Genomic DNA, 20030 nt, shown 5'->3' on the forward strand with positions numbered 1-20030 from the left:
AGTCAACAGAAAAATAAAAATGTGACAGGTGTCTGAAAATAGCGACAAAAAGCAAAAAAATAAAGTTTTGGTTTTTTTTTTAATAGATTTTTTTTTTATCCTCTAAGGCTATGTGTACACATATTCTTGTCCACTGCGGATTTTTCCGCAGCAGATTTGATAAATCTGCAGGGCAAAAACACTGCGTTTTTGCTGCAGATTTATCACGGATTTACCGCGGTTTTTCTGCGGATTTCACTGTGGTTTTACAACTGCGGTTTTCTATGGGAGCAGCTGTAAAACCGTTGCGGAATCCGCAGAAAGAAGTGACATGCGCGGAATGTAAACCGCTGCGTTTCCGCACGTTTTTTTCCGCATGTGCACAGCGCTTTTTGTTTCCCATAGGTTTACATTGTACTGTAAACTCATGGGAAACTGCTGCGGATCCGAGCTGCAGAAACCCTGCAGATCCGCAGCGTTTTCTGCATCGTGTGCACATACCCTAACTATATTGCAATCTTAATATTATATAGCACTGTGTACTTACAATTGCTCATTTTGCCTTTCTACCCAGCTAATTCTACCCTTTTCCATTATATCTATGACATCACGTGATTAATAACTGACAAACTCAGTCCTAAGCTCTATGTAGAAACTGGAGGTCCATTTTCTCTGTATGACTCCTGAGTCACTGCAAAACTCCCTGGCAGGGAGGAGGAGGGAGCAGCTGAGTCAGGAATTGAAGAGGGGAATGATAAATGCAGGGACAATAGACTTCCTGTTCCTATATAGAGCAGAGAAAACAGAAGAATTAGCTGGGTAGAAAGGCAAAACGAGCAATTGTAAGTACTGTATGGATTCACGTTCTCAGGTAGGCATTAGGTACTGTTCACACAGGCAATGTGGTTTAGTCTAAAGAGGTGCCGTTTTATAGCTTTCATAAAACTCCAAGGAATTCAAAACCAAACACAGCCTCTTCTGGGCACAAAACAGAAAAAAAAGACAGTTCATTTAGCAGGGCACATGTCAGTGTGGGCTCATCCAACAGGTTGCAGTTCATTCTCCCATAATGGACTCCAAACCTCATACACAGAAGCACAATCCCACCAGTATCCATATCCCCTTCAGCCTCAAGAAGCTCCTAACATCAAACAGAAGTGAACAGGCTGCACCTTCCACATGGTCCTCTGCAGCTCCATCACACAGACTGCTCAGCTTTCCTAGCTGACCCATGCAGCCTCCAATCAGGTTACTCACCAGCAGTCGCCTTCGACACGGTTCCATCCAGCAGACTGACACACCTAGTGAACATAGGCTTTTGTTCTAGTAAAAAGTTAGGTAGGAGCATATAAATAAAATCTTACCCGGCTCTGCTACAGTACGCAGTGCCATATAATAGAATAACTTCTATATGTTAAAGGGACTGTCACCTGAATTTGGAGGGAACAATCTTCAGCCATGGAGGCGGGGTTTTTGATTCACCCTTTCCTTACCCGCTGGCTGCAATATTGGATTGAAGTTCATTCTCTGTCCTCCATAGTACATGCCTGCACAAGGCAATCTTTCCTTGCGCAGGTGTGTACTACGGAGGACAGAGAATGAACTTCAATCTAATATTGCAGCCAGCGGGTAAGGAAAGGGTGAATCAAACACCCAAAAACCCCGCCTCCATGGCTGAAGATTGTTCCCTCCAAATCCAGGTGACAGTGTCCCTTTAAGAGGATAACTACTTTGTTTTTCTTTAAACGGAGAAACAAAAGTTGATGCCTGCTTGGTCCTGATGTAATGGGACTGACTTGGACAATCATGTTACCAGGTCCCTTACAGCAGAATGAACACTGTAAAAACAAATCCTAAAAGACAATGGCGAATTGCATTTTTTCACCCTTCGATTGTTTTCCAGTATTACAATACATTAAATGGCAAAATGAATGGTGCCATATAAAACTGCTATTTGTTCCACAAAAACAAGCTTGCACATCTATGTGCACGGGAAAAAATAAAAAAGTAATGGCTCTTAAAAGAGGGTGAATGTAAAAACAAAAAATGTCCTTGTCTGTAAAGGATTGAAGAAGAAGGCGATAATATTGTCAGTGTGGACATAAGGCAGGTAAATATGGTGGTAAATAGGCTTTATTCCATCATGTGCTAGCAATTTGTTGGTGGGAATTTGCTTGCACGCTGCAGTCGGCCGCACCGCCAGGTCGTGGCAACATTTTCTGCCCTGCTCACACCTGCCATGCAGCTTTCTTTTTGCAGTGCAATGTTGGATTAGCTACACGATACACCCCACTGGCCTATAAATGGGGGTCCATCGTTTATTAGGAATACTAGCACTGCCCACTGCTCCATTTATCAAACTCTACAATGCGGGGTTAATGGGGCACAGTGGACGACACACACAAGAGCAAGGCGACAACATGCTAACTGCTTTTAGCACTTAGAAAAATGACGAATCACAATAGACTTTTGGTCACCTCCCTTTATTTAGGAATAAATGTGATATGATTAGGACGGGGCATAAATATGGGATACAAGGATTCCAGATGACTTGTCAATATGATACAGGTGTTCACATGTCCATCCTCCGATACACATCATACTGCGTACCGACATTCTGTGATCACTCTGGCCCACCAGGGAGCCAACACTAACCAGAAAAAAACAAACAAAAAGGAAGCAAAAAAAGCAATATTGCCTTGCTCGATAAATAAATCTGTCCCAGGTTACACTGCCTTATCTGAGGGCGGCAGAAAGCAGTAACGCGGTACTATTCACAAATCCAGAGGGGGCCGAGCAATGTGTGACTCCACCAGCCTCCCGCTGCTGATTGACAACTTCCTTCCTATACTTTGCACAGGGAAAAAATTCAGATATTGGGGACTGCACAGTGCACACCCCCAAGAGCTCACTCAGACGTCCGATTTTCATGTACAAGCACCATCTGATGTTCACAGATTGCAATCATACCTGTGATAGTCTGTGCAGCCATTGACATGTCTGTGATTCTTCACAAAAAGAAAATTGCATTGACATGTGAGGGTCAGATCAACATTATCAATGCAAGTCAATGGACCCATGAAAAAAACTTGGACTGCACTCAGATGACATTAGAGTACAGTCCAATTTTCATGAACTGACAGAATGGAGAAACTTTTTTTTTTCTTTTTTAATTTCTTCACATACTATAAAAATAGCTGACACTAGGATCAAACTCTGATCAGACCGACTGACGTGTGAATGAGCCCTAATGGGGAGGTCTGGACTAGTGCAGCAGGAGATAATCCGGGACTTCATATCACCCACTGAGTATTGTAAAGCTCCCAGCGCTGGGATCAGGCTGTGTGGCACAACTTTAGGCTATCCTCAGAAAGGGCAGAAAAGCCTGGCGAGCGGTTCCCTTTCAGCTGATTAGTGATTTGGATGCTACATATGCAAAGTACATTGAAAGGTTTCTGTTTAACTGAATACAAGATAAAGGCACAAGTGGTATAAAGGATTAACACAACAAAAGGTGTCCTTGGTAATAATATAATATATATATTTATATATGCATCTGTTGCTGCCATGAGTCATCCACATGGTCTGCTTGTCACATAAGAGACTGTATTACTGTAACACAGGAATTCAGATTAAAAAATAATTAGGTATTAAAAATATACAGATATAAAACGGCATTTTAACCCCATTCAGATCTTTAAATTGGTACAAGCCTAAAAAACAAACAAAAAAAAAATATCTATTTTTCTATTAATAAAACCAACTGAAAAGTAACCACATAGTCTACAGCTGCACGGATACGGAAACAGAATAGCGCTGGTACCGTCACGTCCTGATTGAGGCTTTTGCCCTTGCTACCTTGAAGGCACATCATTATATTTGTACCCTGCTTTTCATTTCATAATAACAAATGGCAAAAACTGAAATAAGTAGAATGGCAAAGTGTGTATAAACGGACCACAGAGCCAATACAAGAGCTCGCTTTGTTGCCCGTTTACAGCGGAGAGGCACATCCATAGGGATCTTTACCGTCTACAGAAAGATGCCCATCCGTTCTGTCCTTGGCACATCCTAGCACATACAAGTGATCACGAACAGTTTTCCATTTACATATTACATGGGATACATTTCTAGATTCCACGTTACTCCACGGTGAGATGGAGTTCACAAAAAGAACACTTCATTATCAGAAAATCAACACATCCGGGATCATCATATACAATAGTAACACGTATATTGTGCTCAGGTCTCTGCAACGTTCCATGTCTGAAAGCCAATCTGGCATCGTCTTGTGAAATTTGCTCAACAGATTTCCATTTGTGAGATAGATATACATTATATATATATATATATATATATATATATATATATATATATATATCTGCACCTGCACACAATTCTCCAGACAAGCTGTGAGACGATACAACCTGATCTATGACAACATGGATAATACCTTACTTTAAGAATGTACAAACCAATAAAAAGTAATCGTTTTATTATATATAGTCCATTTAATAATACAATACATGGTATACTTTTTTTCTCAATTCCACTGTGGTTCCTGAGAAGCGTAACAGTAATGAGGCTGCAGCTGTTCTCTGAATTAGTTCATGAATTGTGTGTACCCCTCCGCTCCCGTCACAATGACATCCATCCAAATCCGCATGGCCTCCGGTGAAGGAGCCACCATGTAATATAGGCGATCATGAGTTTTGACACAAAAGGTTAAAGCAGGGTTTGGACTCTGAAAGAAAAACAAAAATGACACGTATTACATTTTATGGTGTTAAATTGTAACCTTTTCTTTCTTGAGAAAACAAATTTTGTTAATGGTAAAAATAGTAATAATAGAAATAGAAGGTTCTGCACAAGAATCCAGCTGTAAATGTGAATCAGTAAGCTACAAAGAACACGGTGAACACACTCGCACCCACCTCCTTCAACAGGGGTACAGAGAGAAAATCGGATATCTGCTACAGAGGACAAGAGAGGAGTTCAGTGCACAGAAATGGTATGGAGCCAATGCTTCACAGTCACACACCAGGCTGAATGCATGGAAACGTCCTCTGTATGCAAGCTACAGAGCACAATGCAACCATCCTGGGCTGGGCCCGCATCATACGCCGTGCTGGGCCCGCGTCATACACCGTGCTCGGCCCGCGTCATACACCGTGCTCGTGTTACTCACACCCAGTGCAGTCAGTACATGCAGAATTCATGATGCGTGTGTTAGCTGGTATAGTGCCCAGTAAACCATACATGCTCTGCTGGTGCCCAGATGGACAGGTGTCAGGTATAACTCAACAACACCGGGTACAGGTAACGCTGCTGTACATGCTGATATGTGCAGTTTGCATTTACTACTAGATGGATAATGGGGCAGAAGATTAATCTGTACAAGCACATAAATGGTTCCTGCAAGAATTATTGTCAAAAGCCATCTCGAGATGGAGAAAGAAAGGTTCAATCTCCAGAGGAGACCGGCCTTCTTTACCAGGAGAACCATTCTGTGGAAGAGTCTACATCAGGAGCTGGTCACAGTGGGAACCATTCATGGTTTCAAAAGAGGCCTTAGATCTTATTTTCTTAGAAGAAAAAAAATCACAAATAATTATGTAAATGTGTAAAGTTCTGAATGTTTGGTCCAATGGATTGACAATTGGAGTAAGGAGGGGCAGAAGAACTGTTGGGTGGACTGGATCATGCATTATGATTGTACCTATATGCCGTCCCTTTATTATTTCCCATCACTCGGTTGAACTTGATGATCTTTAGTCTTTTTTCAACCGTATTCACTATGTAACTGTAATAATACTTCACATCATCAAATGAGCCCAAGTCATTTCAAAGCCAGTAATGAAGATACAGTGCAGGAAATAAGTATTTGATCCCTTGCTGATTTTGTAAGATTGCCCATTGACAAAGACATGAACAGTCTATAATTTTAAGGGTAGGTTAATTTGTGGGCCACCGGAAGCTTCAGGAATATGGCCTCCGAAAGCCGCATGTGCGCAGATTAAAATCTCAGCGGCACCCGGCTTCAGGAAAATGGCTGCTGAGATCTCAATCTGTGCACACGCGGCCTCCAGTGGCCATTTTCCTGAAGCCTCCGGCGGCCCACGGCATCAGGAAGATGGCCGCAGGGAAACCGGTGATGCACTCTGCTCACCGTGGACACCAGGCCGCAGCGCCCCACATTTCTGCCGCAAGCATCCTGAAAAATGGACCCTGCTCAGGTGCACGCCGGGCCACCCGCCGCCGCATCGCAACACCTCTGCTGTCATCGGCATCTAGAGGATGGGACCCTGTTCCAGCTCTGCCTCACCGCCGACACCGGGCCAGCAGTATCGCACCCCGAGACTGCAGCATTGCCCTATTTCTGCCGACGCCGGCTTCCTCAGGAAGAGACCATGACTTCTGTGACCCCACTGTACCACCGCCGGCTCTCAGGCAAGATACCTTAAAATTTCGACAATAAGACGGACCCCCATCTTATAAAAATCTTTTTTCTGCTATTTTCCACCCCAAAATGTGGAGTGCGCCTTATGGTCCGCTGCATCTTATAGTCCAAAAGACACGGTAGATATGGAAGGACTGAATAACAGAAAAAAATCCATAAAATTTACTGACTTCTAGGCATTGTTGTGCTCTTTTTAATGGCCTTCGGCTTGATCTCGAGCAATAGCGACCTGATGGATGAACGATCTGTAGGAAGATCGATCTTGTCCATGCCTAGATAGGTCCACCAGGGTCTTCTCTGTCGTTATCTTCACTTCTATGTCTACCCAACCATAATTATCAGTAAACGTTGGTAAAGTAACCTGTGTGCCTACTAGTAAATACAACCAACCACAATCTAAAGAGAATTGCATTATTGCCCCTGCTAAATGTGCACCCTACAAATGAAATGTTAGAGATTTTTCTAACAATAAGGTAGGAATGTCATCAGGGTCTGGTTCATAAATGACTCCACTTGTGACAGTCACCAAAACAACACACCCACATCTAGTCTGATGATCAATGACAGCAGACTCACACATGTGACATTGCATCTTAAAAATGTTCATTCAGACAAGAGGCAATGTCAAACAATTGGACTAACAGCGGGTTTCACTCTGCCGACCTCTACCTCCTGGAACCAGGAAATCAGGCCTTCACATGGTGAACGTTCATACAAGAGTAAAGGCAATATTCAGTTTTCAAGATTTCTGATGAAAGGATTACATCCAAGGACTTTCAGGATATCTACCTGGCCTTTACATATATTCTGTTCAGCCAGATGCAGAATATAATAATAGGGGTATAGGAGACAAATTCACACTGGTACACAGCAAGTGAAGGCATCCTGTGAACAAGCGGCTACCCTCCGCAAGAAAATGCAGACACTAATTCTGCAGGGCAAATATATGGCATTTTCCTACACTAATAATGCCCAGTTAAATATGAATCAACATGAACTGACATGTATATGTAGGTACAGAATCATTAGTACACAGCCCGCAGTCACTGTGTATAAGGCTGACTGCTTTATAGAACATTACTTATTCTCGGGCACATGGCTGTATTGACCTTGTATTTAGTATGAAGCTTTAGCAGGGTTCCCATTCTGGCACAGGGTTCCCATTCTGGCACAGGGTCCCTCTACTGTACCTCTTCATGCCTCCAATTTTGTTAGAACAAACTAAAAAAAAAAATGGTGGTATACTGTATCAGATGTGTCATGTACAGAGAAGCAATATCTGTGCATATGGACCTCAACTCTCATCAAAAGCAGTAATATGAAGTGACAAAAAGTCCTATGTGCCAAAAAATGGACCAAATTACTCAATCCCCCCAAAAAACGAGTCTCCATACAAGTAGGTCAACTGCAGTATAAAAATAATATGGGTATTGTACTGCTGATATATATATATATATATATATATATATATATGTATATATATATATATATATATATATATATATATATATATATATATATATATATACATATATATATATATATATATAATTTATAAAATAAGTTTATATTGAGCAAAGTTACAGTATATACGCATACAAACACACGTATGTTGGAGACTAGTGATGTGCGAATATACTCGTTGCTCGAAATTTCTCAAGCATGCTTGGGTGATCTCCGAGTATTTTTTAGTGCTCGGAGATTTAGTTTTTATTGCCGCAGCTGAATGATTTACATCTGTTAGCCAGCATAAGTACATGTGGGGGTTGCCTGGTTGCTAGGGAATCCCCACATGTACTTATGCTGGCTAACAGATGTAAATCATTCAGCTGAGGTAATAAAAACTACCGTATTTTCCGGCGTATAAGACGACTGGGTGTATAAGACGACCCCCAACTTTTCCAGTTAAAATATAAAATCTTCTCAAAAGTCGGGGGTTGTCTTATATGCCGGGTGTCGTCTTATAGGGTGGGTGCGAAGCAATCTGCGGTCGACGTATATAGTGGGGGGAAGTGGTCCCGATGACGAGGTGAGGGAGCGCCTCACCAGGAAGGTGTAAGTGAAGCTAACTGTCAGCGTCTGGGATGCCAGGGTTATGCAAAAAAGAGAGAGAGCGATGCTGTGCCTAGAAAAACACTCCTCTTTCACTCATCTGGCTCGCCCTTGTATCCTATTATCTCCTTCTCTGCTCCACTTACACCTTCCCGGTGAGGTGCCCCCTCTCCTTGTCATTGGGGTCGCTCCCCCCACAATATGCGGCGACCGCAGATTACTCCGCATCTGCCCTATGAGACGACACCTGGCGTATAAGACGACACCCGACTTTTGAGAGAATTTTCAGGGGTTAAAAAGTAGTCTTATACGCCAGAAAATACAGTAAATCTCCGAGCACTAAAAAATACTCAGAGGACCCCCGAGCGTGCTCAAGAAATCTCGAGTAACGAGTATATTCGCTCATCACTATTGGAGACCTATATTTGTGTTAATACTACAGATAAACGCGTATTAAACACTAGTTTTGACATCATCTTGACTGTAAAGTAGAAGTTTACATATTAGTATAACACACTCAGCACATTGTACAGCTAGCTCCAGAAGTATTTGGACACTGACACAAGTTTTGGCATTTTAGCTGTTTACCAAAACATATTCAAGGTACAGATATATAATCAATATGGGCTTAAAGTGCAGACTCTCAGTGTTTAGCCATGTTCATACACTCAGTATTTGATCAGTATTTTACCTCAGTATTTATAAGCTAAAGCCAGGAGTGGCACAATCAGAGGGAAAGTATAATAGAAACACGTCACCACTTCTGGATTTATCACCTACTCCTGGTTTTACCAGGATTTTACCTCAGTATCTGTAATCCAGAACCAGGAGTGGGTGATAAATACAGAAGTGGTGCAGATGTCTCTATTATACTTTTCCTCTGATTGTTCCACTCCTGGTTTTGGCTACAAATACTCATGCAAAATATTGACGAAATACTGAGCATGTGAACGTGGCCTTAATTTGAGGGTATTCACATCCTAATTGGAGAAAAGGTTTAGGAATTACAGCTTTTTAATATGTAGCTTCCTCTTTTTAACGGAAGTGAAAGTAATTGGACAATTATTTCAAAAGCTCTTTAATGAGGCAATAGCCCATGCAACCCATTAATCTATCAACACTTAAGGTACGCTGCAGCGATATAAACAACGAGCCGATCGCTGCAGCGTCGCTGTTTAGGTCGCTAGAAGACGTCAAACACGGCAGCAGCAGAACGATGCAGGAGCGATCCAGTGACGTACTTATCGTTCTCGCTGGTTGCTCGCTCCATGAAAAACCATTGCTGGCATCGTTGCTTTTGCTGTCAAACATGACGATAAACGCCGACCTGACGACCAAATAAAGTTCCGGACTTCTAGCTCCAACCAGCGATGGCACAGCGGGATCCAGATCGCTGCTGCGTGTCAAACACAACGAGATCGCTATCCAGGACGCTGCAACGTCACGGATCGCTGTCGTTCTCATTCTAAAGTTGCTCAGTGTGAAGGTACCTTTAAGCAGGTAAAAGGTCTGGAGCCGATTCCAGGTGTAGTATTTGCATATGGAAACTGTTGCTGTGATCAAAGGAGCTCTCAATGGAAGAGAAACAGACCATAAAAGTAATCCATCACAGAGAGAGCAGAAATGTTACAAGGGCCAAATCAACAGTATGGTACATTCTGCAAAAAAAAAAAAAAAAAAAAGAAGAAGACGAGCAAACTAGTGAGCTTGGGAACTCAAAAAGGCCTGAACATCCACAAAAGACACAGTGTTGGATGATCACAGAATACTTCCCACAGTGATGAAAAACCCCATCACAACATCCAACCAAGTGAAAAACAGTCTCCAAGAAGTAGGTGTTTCAGTATCTAAGAAAAGTTAAAGCAGGAAGACCCACAAACAAGAAACGCCAGAAGTCAGGTGCAGTAAAGCCCTGGCAAAGCATCACAAGGGAGGAATTCCAGTGTTTAGCGACGTGCATGGTTTCCAGACTTCAGGATGTCATTGCCTGCAAAGGATTCTCTTCAAAGTAGTAAAAATGAACATTTTATTTATGGTAAAGTTAATTGGCCAATTACTTTTGAGCTCATGAAATGAAGAGGCTTTGTAGAAAAATGGCTGCAATGCCTAAACCTTTCACAGGATATTTTTGGTTAACTCCTTTACTTAAACCTGAAAGTCTCCACTTCAATTGCTTCTCAGTTGTTGTGGCCTGCAGAACCCAAATCGTGGAGATTCGCTCACGTCCAAATATTTCCGGACCTAACTGTATGTAATTAATACGGCTGCTATAAAAACTACAGCTCACACTGCAAAATACAACATTTCATACAGCTACTTTGAAGGAAAAGTGTAAAGCATTCTGTGGGCTGAAATGCCCCAAGTTTGGTGCCAGTTTCATCTACTTGAGACTAAACAATGCTCCTGTGGAAGAAAAGATAAGCAAATTGGTTTTCCTCCTGAAGAAATAAAGCTGCCTCTGTGGTGTCTATAAGCACAGGGTTTTCACCACCTGACTTTAGGCATTGAACAACGCTGATTGGCGACTTGTTTGCTGATCGGTGACACTTGTGACAGATGAGTGCTGCTGAGGAGCAATGTTTAAGTCAGCTTAAAAATCATTTCACTTGACGAACAAGCGTTTGTTCATTCATCTGGTGATTGGAAGCAACTATCAGGAAATGAGTGTTCCTTGGAAGAAGGGGTCGCACTAACCCAATAGACAAACATCAAAGGCCCTTCGCTCATGCAAGCTAGTCCCGAGATATGCACAGAAGGGGCACTGGCCTAGAACTGCTGTCTGCAACTGCTATAACTTGCTTTTGGACATCTGTTATGATAAGGTAATTCAGTACCACAATGGACATAGAGGTCAGAGCACATACAGTGACCTGACAATAACCCAAAAACATAGAACGAGCTCTGAGACGTGGGAACTCTGCTGACCGCAATCCCTAATCCTCTCCAACCACACTAGAGGCAGCCGTGGATTGCGCCTAACGCTCCCTATTCAACTCGGCACAGCCTGAGAAACTAGCTAGCCTGAAGATAGAAAATAAGCCTACCTTGCCTCAGAGAAATACCCCAAAGGAAAAGGCAGCCCCCACATATAATGACTGTGAGTTAAGATGAAAAGACAAACGTAGAGATGAAATAGATTTAGCAAAGTGAGGCCCGACTTTCTGAACAGAGCGAGGATAGGAAAGATAACTTTGCGGTCAACACAAAACCCTACAAAAACCACGCAAAGGGGGCAAAAAGACCCTCCGTACCGAACTAACGGCACGGAGGTACACCCTCTGCGTCCTAGAGCTTCCAGCAAGCAGGAAAAAACAAATAGACAAGCTGGACAGAAAAAAAACAGCAAACAAAATAGCAAAGCGGAACTTAGCTATGCAGAGCAGCAGGCCACAGGAATGATCCAGGAGGAAACAGGTCCAATACTAGAACATTGACTGGAGGCCAGGATCAAAGCACTAGGTGGAGTTAAATAGAGCAGCACCTAACGACTTCACCACATCACCTGAGGAAGGAAACTCAGAAGCCGCAGTACCACTTTCCTCCACCAACGGAAGCTCACAGAGAGAATCAGCAGAAGTACCACTTGTGACCACAGGAGGGAGCTCTGCCACAGAATTCACAACAGACATCTTTCTAGCTTAGTTTACAGTATATCCTTAGTCATGTACCAACACTTATTAAAGGTTTGGACAATCTCCAGTAGATGACACTGGAGACATCTTCCTTCCCTCTGGATGAGAGCCAATTTCCATATCATATCAAGTAAAAAATGAATAAAAAAGTAATTTATAACAGAGCTAGTCAGTAAAATGTAACCTAGCCACTTGACGACCACGATATTTTTAGCCATAAGGGGACAAGACTATCAAATGTTTCTATGCATGTGCGGTTAACAGATTTTTTTTCGTTAGTTTTTTCTGTATGGCACCATATTAAAGCGGAGTTATTGTCTGCATTGTGTATGTATGTATATATATATATATATATATATATATATATATATATATATATATATATATATATTTATATATTATATATATATTTATAATTTGTCCTATGTGGGGAAATTCCATCTGGGGGATCTTGGTAAGTACAGTTAGTATCGCAGAAACATTATTTTCCTGTTATTTCACTTTATTTCCCCCAAAAGTTCCACTATAGCATAAAAAGTGCTTATTGGGCACTTAACATTGAGAAGGCTCTGGGGCTTGTAGCCGAAATGGCTGCAGAGATAGTGACATGTGACGTAAACAGATAACGATAGCCCGAGGTCAGTAAGAGAGGGTATTCATTCGTTGTTCGTTCCCGATGAGTCGTGGGTCAGACCAGCACTTACAGCACACCGGAGATCCATGCATCGCTGGTGCCATAGAAATACATATAGTGTATGCAGCAAGCGTCAGCAGCACGGAGGACAAGCCTGCAACACACACATACACGTGTCTGCAAGTGATCAGAACAATTCACATGCGGTTAATATTAAGAACTGAAGGTGAGGTGCTTATAAAGCGTCATCACAGACAACACAAGTCCTGGTCAGGGTTATTTCTAGGGTGCACTTGTCATTGGGATTATCGGAGCACAGTCAGGTGGACAAGTACAGGAATGGCTTGGGATGCAGTATACGTACAGAGGCCAGACTGAGGTTAAAAATTCTTTTCTGTAGGAATAGAGAAGACATTACTTATACCCTACATTCACCCCCAACGGAGTGGAGAGCATGGCAGAGTGTGAACAGTCCCCATTACCTTGGCTGCACTTCTGAGATGGTCATAATAGACTTCTTCTATAGCCTGGAAGTAGATGACTCCTTTCAGCTTTGCTTCATGTTTGTCTGCAAGGAGAGTAATAGTGAGGATAGAAAAAAAATAAGGAGCGAGCTGTCAGAGCAAATGCAAGACACACTAAAGAAATTATACGGTAGATTGCGATTTCTGTGCTTTGCTTTACGGCCGGCCGGCGCTCAGTCAGTGCGGAAAGCTGAAGGCGAGGGACGTGACCAGACACTGGAATGTAAGTATGTAGTGTTTTTTTTTTACATTTACAATGGTAACCAGGGTAAACATCGGGTTACTAAGCGCGGCCCTGCGCTCAGTAACCCGATGTTTACCCTGGTTACCTGGGGACTTCGGCATCGTTGGTCGCTGGAGAGCTGTCTGTGTGACAGCTCTCCAGCGACCACACAGCGACGCTGCAGCGATCGGCATCGTTGTCTAGATCGCTGCAGCGTCGCTAAATGTGACGGTACCCAGAGTAAACTTTCTTTTCTATGCAGAGTGGGTCAGAGTCACAATCTAAGGCTGGCATCACAAGAGTGTTAAAAAAAAAAAAAAAAAATCAGTCTGATTTTCATCCAGAAAAGTGGGACAATTCCGCAGGCAATCCTTTTCTTTTTTTTTACTCAGCAGCCATTAATATTTTACAGGACCATTTACAGTTTCCCATCTTACAGAATTGCAATGAATCTATAAAAATTGGATACCATCTGAAATCTCAGCATGCTGCAATTTTTTTCTCGTGCCGAACAGAGCTGAGAAACAATACGCAGACCTGCACTGCATCACTGAAGAATATTGGTCAGGGTGCAATACCTTTTTATTGGAGTGAGCCCCAATGGTGGAAGTCAGCATGGACACTCGCTCTACCAGCAGAAATGCCCGGTTCCGGACTGGCACGCATGCCCCTCTGCGTGTGGCAGGACACCAGTTGTTTGACAGACATCCCAAATAAGCTATGAGCAATCCGGATAGACAGCTGAGTCGCTAAATGCAGCACCTGGCCGGGTGCGAAAAATTATCTCTAGGGCGACAAACCAGGGGACCTAATTCTGTGCACCATAATCCAGGAAAGCAGCTGAACACGTGCGCATGGTCAGTACCGCATAGACTGTGGCTAGGAGGACATGTCTGGGGTGCTTGTGGTCGGGCAGGAGAGGCAGCAGGCATGGTCACCACCAGTAATCATCAGTGCAGGTATATATGGATATATGCACCAGACCTAGGCGGGTTATACTTACTAATATTTAGGGACCTGTCACAGGTGCTTGGCCCTTTGTGTTATACATTAGGGGTTAAAAACACCAAACATAGGAGGGAAATGGATGACAAAAGGGGTCAGGGGTGAAGGGATCATTTATGGCCAGGAAAGAGTTACTTATGAGGCCACACTATTCCCGTTAATCATTTCTTGGAGTTGCGTAGACAATTCAGCATTTTCCATAAGACCGTCTACAAGAGGCCACTTACCCACATAATAGGACAGTGTGCGTTTCAGGCGATCAAACACAAACCAGCGCTTCTTCCAGGACTTGATTTTACCCCCCATCTTGGTGAGAAAGCCTCGACACATTTTTTCAGTTAGAATGATGTGAGAACAAGCATCGACAACATGGCCTGAAGACTCCACGTGAGTGCGCAGGTCAAAATCCTCTTTTCGAATAGGAAGGTAACGGGTAAGAGGTCGGGCCTTTAAAGCAAATGGGGGGTGAAGGTTAATAAAGCAATGGCTACAGAAACACAACTCATGCAGACGATTTAAAAAAAAAAAGTCTCTACACCCATGTTAAGTTACATTACTAGGTCATGCAAAAAAAAAAAAAATCAAACCAGGAAGAATCATTTCATAACTTTTTCCACCTTTATTGAGAAACAGCAAAACTTTTTGGGTACAAAAATAAAAATAAAGAACTGAAATACTGTGGTTTCACAAATATGCACACCCTTATACAAGTGCCAATTGAATTTATGACAGCAGTCAGTATTTTTGTGTAGAAGTCTATCATCTTGGCAACACTAGAATAGGCCCATTCTTCCTTACAGTAGCTCAAAATCTGTCAGATTAGGAGCGTGTCTCCTGTGTACAGCACCATCTCCAGGTCAACCCATAGATTTTCACTTGGATTCAGGTCTGGCCATTCCAAAACTTTGATCTTCTGGTGAAGTAAATTCTTTTGCTGGAGTGAAGGTACAGTGTCTTGCAAAAGTATTCACCACTATCCAAACAACACCATGGAGAGACCAAGGAGATCTCCAAACAAGTCAGGGACAAAGTATTTGAGAAATACAAGTCAGGGTTGAGTTATAAAAAACATCCAAATTTCTGATGACCCCCCGGAAGCACCATCATATCCATTATCATCATATGGATAAAACATGGTACCACAACAAACCTGCCAAGAGCGGGCCGCCCACCAAAACTCTTAGCCCCGACAAAGAAAGCATTATTCAGAGAGGCAGCACAGAGGCCAAAAATAACCCTGAAGGAGCTGCAGAGTTCCCAAGCAGAGACTGAAGTACCTATCCATAGAACCACAATAAGTCGTACACTCCATAGAGATGGGCTTTAATAAAGAGTGGACAGAAAAAAAGCCTTTACTTACACACAAAAATTGTAAGGTTCGTTTTGAGTTTGCCAAAAGACATGTGGGAGACTTCCAAAATGTATGGAGGAACGTGCTGTGGTCAGAGGAGACTAAAATTAAACTTTTGGGCTACCAGGGTAGACACTAGATCTGGGGCCAAACACAGCTCATTACCCCAAGAACACCATCCCCAGTGAAACATGGTGGTCGCAGCATTATGCGTGTGGGGATGTTTTTCGGCAGCAGGGACAAGGAATATGGTCAGAGTCAAGGGGAAATGGATGGTGAGAAATACAGTGATATTCTTGAGCAAAACCTGTTTCAGTCTGTCAGTAATTCGAGACTAGGACAGACGTTCACCTTCCAACAAGACACTGCCCAAAACATCCTGCTAAAGCAACACTCGAGTGGTTTAAGGAGAAATGTGTAAATGTTTTGGAGTGGTCTTGTCAAAGCCCAGACCTTGATCCAATTGAGAATCTGAGGTCAGACTTGAAGATTGCGGTTCAGCAGAGTAAATCATCTAACTTGAAGGAGCTGGAGAAGTTTTGCCTTGAGGAATGGGCAAAAATCCAAGGTGGCAAGATGTGGAAAACTCAGAGATTTATCCAACGCAACTTGCAGCTATAATTGCCGCAAAAGTAGGCTCTACAAAGTACTGACTTTAGGAGTGTGAGTAGTTATGCACGCTGAAGTTTTCAGTTATTTTGTTATGTTGGTTGTTTGATTATTGGCTAATTCTGAACACAGCCACATCCCCGAACATAAGAGGGTGTTCACACTTTTTTAACCACATTTTAGTTTTGTTATTTTTAATTTTTCCTTTCAAAATGATTTCAGTTTGTTGCTCAATGGATTTTTTTTTTTAACAGGACGACAAAAACCTGTCATTTTAAACAGGGGTGTATAGTTTTTGCATCCATTCTAGATAAGTGCTACAGTATGGACAACAGAAAGGCTGAAGCTCTCACCTGTGAGAAATGTTTCTCTCTCATTTTCACCTCTTTCTCAATCAGCCTTTGCCTATGAGAAGTTTCATCCTGAAGACGTTTCTCCAATTCTTTCCTTCTCCTCCTCTCATCTTCCAGTGCTCTTTTTCGTGCCTCAACTTCACGCTCCTGCAATAGTGTTAGCATCAGTGAAAAATAACACATATACAGACTGAGGCACCATTGCTCTGGGCCCCGTCACACAAGTTTATGGAGGACACATCTTAGGAAGCAGTGGACGGGCTCACCCTGGACTCTACAAGTCTCGCTCTCTCTGCATGGGCCTCCAGAAGCATCCTCTCCATTTCCTCAATCTTCAGCATGTCTAGGCCACTGGCACTAAAGGAACAAATAAGAGTATGAGAAAAAGCAGAGTGCCAGAAGTAAATGGATAATCCAGGAACAAGAAGTGGATAGTCCAAGTACAAGAAGAAAGTGAATAGAGCAGGCAGAAGAACCCACCTGGACATGTTGTCCGGGGAGCAGGCGGAATTCCCGGTGGACACGCTGGTGTCCAGACTATCAGAACTCTCCAGGCTCAGTGTGTCATATCCATGTGAAGGGTCATCGTCCCGAGAGTGCAGAGGTCTCTGATGGTGCAGGATGGAGTGGTGCATGATTGGAAGGTAGCCTTGAGAAGCTGCCCCATGGAGAGACTGCCATTGTGATTGAGCCTCGACTACAGCTTTCTGCTTCAGCTCCGCAAGACGTTTGCGTTGTTCATCTATCACTTGCTGACCTGCAAAGAAAAGGACTGATGTAAAAGACCAAGAGCAAGTGGAGAACCAACCATAAATATTCACTGCAAACCGTACACAGTGACTTACACAATTACTGGACAGGATATCCAGCAAGGTTTGGTGTCATGGCACAAAAGAAATCCATAAGTGTCCTCCTAAAAGTCTGAGGTATACAGCCATACCTTCTGAAAGCAGAAGCTGTCTGCTATGAATTGCCAGATGAGGAATTCGAAGTCTTTCCTTTCCAGCAAAGGTGTATATGAGACAATTACACACAAAGGGGAACTACCATCCCAGTAAGTAATGGTATATGGTCAGGATATGCTCTAATGGAATAATCCGAGAGTGAACGGGGCACAGCCTGCATCCCTTCCATGGGGTCTCCCACTGCAACGTCGCTCCAGCTTCATTGTTAGGATTAGGGCAGGTGCAGATGACCGTATTTACTGTCTGAGTGTGAACCGACAAAACATCAAATCACAATCAGACCAATATTAGTCTCTAGGGCCGTGCGCTTGTCTGTTTTTTTTCCTTGGACCGTATCGGTCAGAGGAAAAAAAACACAGTATGCATGCGTTTGACCCAAATTCAGATCGCACTCGGCCATGCAAGTGAATGAGTCAGTGGGAAACATCAGACTGCACTTGGGTGACATCTGAGTGCAGACCAATTTCCACAGATTGACAAAATGGAGAAGATGCAGACATTTACTTCCTTATCTACTCCTCATCCGAGAGAATCAGATCACACTGTGATCTCACTCTTACCGCCGTCTGATCAGAGTGCGATTGACATAAACGGCCCTAATCTCTCGGATGAGAGCACATATGCTCATTTGCTTCCGCCCTTGGTAAAATTTGTAGACCACCCCTGGACAAGGCCCTTCTTAAATGCTGCTCCTAGAAAACAATAAACAACATACACCCAACCCAGGGCCCATGCCATTATAACGATATTGGCGCTGTGTCTCCCAGAGCTCCCATAACAATGAGCGCTGCAGCCTATCAACAGCCTCTGATGGGCTGCAGCCTGCTCAGTTCCGCCACACAGAACAGATCCATCTGACGGGAGTGTGAAGGCTGCAGCACTCACGTGACATAATGTTCCCTGAGTGCCAGGAGTGCCAACATGGCTGGTCCAGGAGGGGAGTGTGTTTTCTTTTCACTGTAGGAATTAAGAAGGGGCTGTCCAGTAGTGCATGACCCCTCTAAGTAATGGCCTACCCTGGCAACATGCCATCACCGGCCAAGGTGGGAAGATCCCTTGTAGCAATCCCATAATAAAGGTCTATTACCATGTAGTTAGCAATAACGTTTTGTTGTCAAACTGCTTTGTTCTTCAGAAAATCGCAAGAAAACTCTCTAACAGTCGGACCATTTTGGGTAACGAGAAAGTGGCCACAGACCATTCACCTCAATCGCTCTACTGGTATCTGTCTACAGGATGCACGCGCCATTCACAGGGCGGAGCAGAGGGACGGCCATCACGGCGGACAGCAAATCGCGCCAGTCCCTTTGCTCTCCCACAAGACACTCCTGCTTACAGAGCTGGGTTGGTCAGGGGCAAGGTTTCATTCCTAATTTCTTATCATCCCTATGATCTGAACGACTCCTGATGGCAAACAAGTAACATAGTAACACAGTTAGTAAGGCCGAAAAAAGACATTTATCCATCCAGTTCAGCCTATATTCCATCATAATAAATCCCCAGATCTACGTCCTTCTACAGAACCTAATAATTGTATGATACAATATTGTTCTGCTCCAGGAAGACATCCAGGCCTCTCTTGAACCCCTCGACTGAGTTCGCCATCACCACCTCCTCAGGCAAGCAATTCCAGATAGAAGAAACATGACCAGTAGGATCACCAGAACGTAGCACAATTACTGTATGGCCAGGAGACCATCACAGTGGTACCACGGGAGACGTCCTGGGGGATACACTAATCGTGTGGTTATCTTAGATTCATCAGCAGGTGATAGTCCTCGAAGATGCAAGAGGTAAAGCTACAATCGGGGAACTGCTACCCAAAACTCTACTGTTTACCTGGACAACAAAAAAACAAGAAATTCTAAACTGTACGTGACCCCAGGTGCAAGGTCTGCACAACGCACACAAGTCAGAGTCTACACAGGCAGTGATGACACACAAACGTCTTGGCTACCTGCGACTTCAGACAGGAAAGGCTTCTCTACGTTCAAGTCATCGGCTAAAAAGACATACAGATTGGAACATGAATCTGAAACGATGAGACATAATGAGCGAGAGGGGTGCACAGAAGAGACAGGAGGACCAGCGTCCTAAGATTTCATTCAGGAACATGTAATTGTAACAAGGTTAATGTGTAAATCACAGTGGAGAATTGTAAGTGTGTAAGGTAAGACGAGATGCACAGCGGTAAAGAGACACACCGGCGAGTGCCACAGGAGAGTAGTAGGCGCAGGTAGGTG

At 43.3% G+C, this 20030-nt stretch overlaps 1 protein-coding gene across 14 annotated transcripts in view; it reads right to left on the bottom strand.

Moving 5' to 3' along the window:
* Positions 1–4457: 4457 nt before the first annotated feature.
* Positions 4458–20030, bottom strand: part of PHLDB1 (pleckstrin homology like domain family B member 1) — a 283627-nt gene continuing 268054 nt past the window's right edge. For 8 of the 14 annotated variants that reach the window (XM_069741034.1, XM_069741030.1, XM_069741029.1 and 5 more), the window contains 8 exons: positions 17303–17579; positions 17089–17179; positions 16823–16969; positions 14737–14956; positions 13240–13325; positions 13122–13151; positions 4914–4952; positions 4458–4723 (listed from right to left, as the gene is read on the bottom strand). In XM_069741034.1, coding sequence (XP_069597135.1) covers positions 4583–4723; positions 4914–4952; positions 13122–13151; positions 13240–13325; positions 14737–14956; positions 16823–16969; positions 17089–17179; positions 17303–17579 — 1031 coding nt within the window. In that variant the 3' untranslated portion in view covers positions 4458–4582. The remainder of the gene's footprint in view (positions 4724–4913; positions 4953–13121; positions 13152–13239; positions 13326–14736; positions 14957–16822; positions 16970–17088; positions 17180–17302; positions 17580–20030) is intronic. The other 6 variants (XM_069741040.1, XM_069741028.1, XM_069741039.1 and 3 more) reach the window with 2 other exon arrangements.

This window comes from Ranitomeya imitator, chromosome 10 (genome assembly GCF_032444005.1).
Source record: "Ranitomeya imitator isolate aRanImi1 chromosome 10, aRanImi1.pri, whole genome shotgun sequence".
Lineage (NCBI taxonomy): Eukaryota > Metazoa > Chordata > Amphibia > Anura > Dendrobatidae > Ranitomeya > Ranitomeya imitator.